We start from the raw sequence: 1,268 nt of genomic DNA on the forward strand, positions 1-1,268 counted from the left end.
CCCGGACGCTGGACGCCGCTGAGGCGATGGACTTGGGTCTGGTGGACGGCACCGTGGCCACTTTGGAGGACGCTGGAACGTGGCTGTCCGGCAAGATCAACAGGGACGTGAACGTGATCCGGGCCATCAAGCGCACGGTTTTGTGCTATGACGACGACGACGATTCCAAGGCGGAAGCGCGAGAACTGGAGCGCAGGATATTCGCACCACTCTGGGGTGGCACTGCCAATCAGGCAGCACTCCTAAAGCGCCTAAAGCACAACAGATGAAACCAGTGGCGTGGAGAACTCGACATTTTTCCAATTCTAGTCTAATATTCCAAAAAAAAACCCCCGATTGAAGCATTTTCTGTCATATTTTTGATTATACCTACCCGTTGTAGTAAATACTATAATACTAATTAAAACCATATTTATACCTAGTCGCCACTCCTTCAAAACTCAGAGGTGACCGCCTCCTGATTCGTAATGCCACTGGATGAAACCGTGTATTCGTCTGATGGAAAAATAACACACTCCTGTCGTACCTATTACTTGCTATTTTTGTGGCTATTATACATATATATTAATATGATAATACTATGACTTAATGTGTATGGGACATTTCAATTTTGCTTTTCTCCAACGGTGAATATTTTTCGGAAAATACATTTGTTTTTATACTATTTTACCATTTACTGCTGTCTTACAATTATTATTTTTACTAACATATTATATTTGTATTTATAATTAACTATACATTACACCAAAATTATATTATTTGGATCTTTTTTTGTATGTTTGAGTGGCCTTCCACGGGCAGCTGTAGGTGTCAGGAACGGTTTGGTAATAATAGTTAACACGTTTTTATTACGAGACGACGGCACGTTTATTTTCACAAATTATTCAATTAACAAACAACGATATCACAGTACGTGTACACTCGATGACGGTCCTGCGAAAGCTGCCGCCACCACCGCTGCCGGCCGAGCCAGCGGTTCGTGCCACCGGCGGCGGCCAGACCGGTTCTCGGACGTCGATAGAGACGCCGCGGTCGTTGCGATAACGACCACGACACAGCTGCTTGGTCTTCTAGAAATATATGGTAGCACGTGGTAGATGTGGTTTTAGTCAGCAAAGTCTAGTGGTTTTTTTCACCAAAAACTCTTTCGCTTGTAGGTATTTAATTTGCTAAGAAATTCTTAAATTTACTTGTTATCCATTTTTAAAAGCAAGGTTTTTGTGTATTTGGTACTCGTGTAGTATGCTAACTACCGAAAAATATTTCAT

The 1,268-nt window shown here is 42.4% G+C and overlaps 1 protein-coding gene across 1 annotated transcript in view; it reads left to right on the forward strand.

Moving 5' to 3' along the window:
• Positions 1-758, forward strand: part of LOC100573761 (ethylmalonyl-CoA decarboxylase-like) — a gene marked incomplete in the record, with an annotated part of 7,469 nt that extends 6,711 nt beyond the window's left edge. Inside the window, 1 exon segment of the mRNA NM_001326679.1 lies at positions 2-758. Within this exon segment, the coding sequence (NP_001313608.1) occupies positions 2-22 (21 nt within the window).
• Positions 759-1,268: the final 510 nt, after the last annotated feature.

Source organism: Acyrthosiphon pisum, chromosome X (genome assembly GCF_005508785.2).
Source record: "Acyrthosiphon pisum isolate AL4f chromosome X, pea_aphid_22Mar2018_4r6ur, whole genome shotgun sequence".
Taxonomy (NCBI): domain Eukaryota; kingdom Metazoa; phylum Arthropoda; class Insecta; order Hemiptera; family Aphididae; genus Acyrthosiphon; species Acyrthosiphon pisum.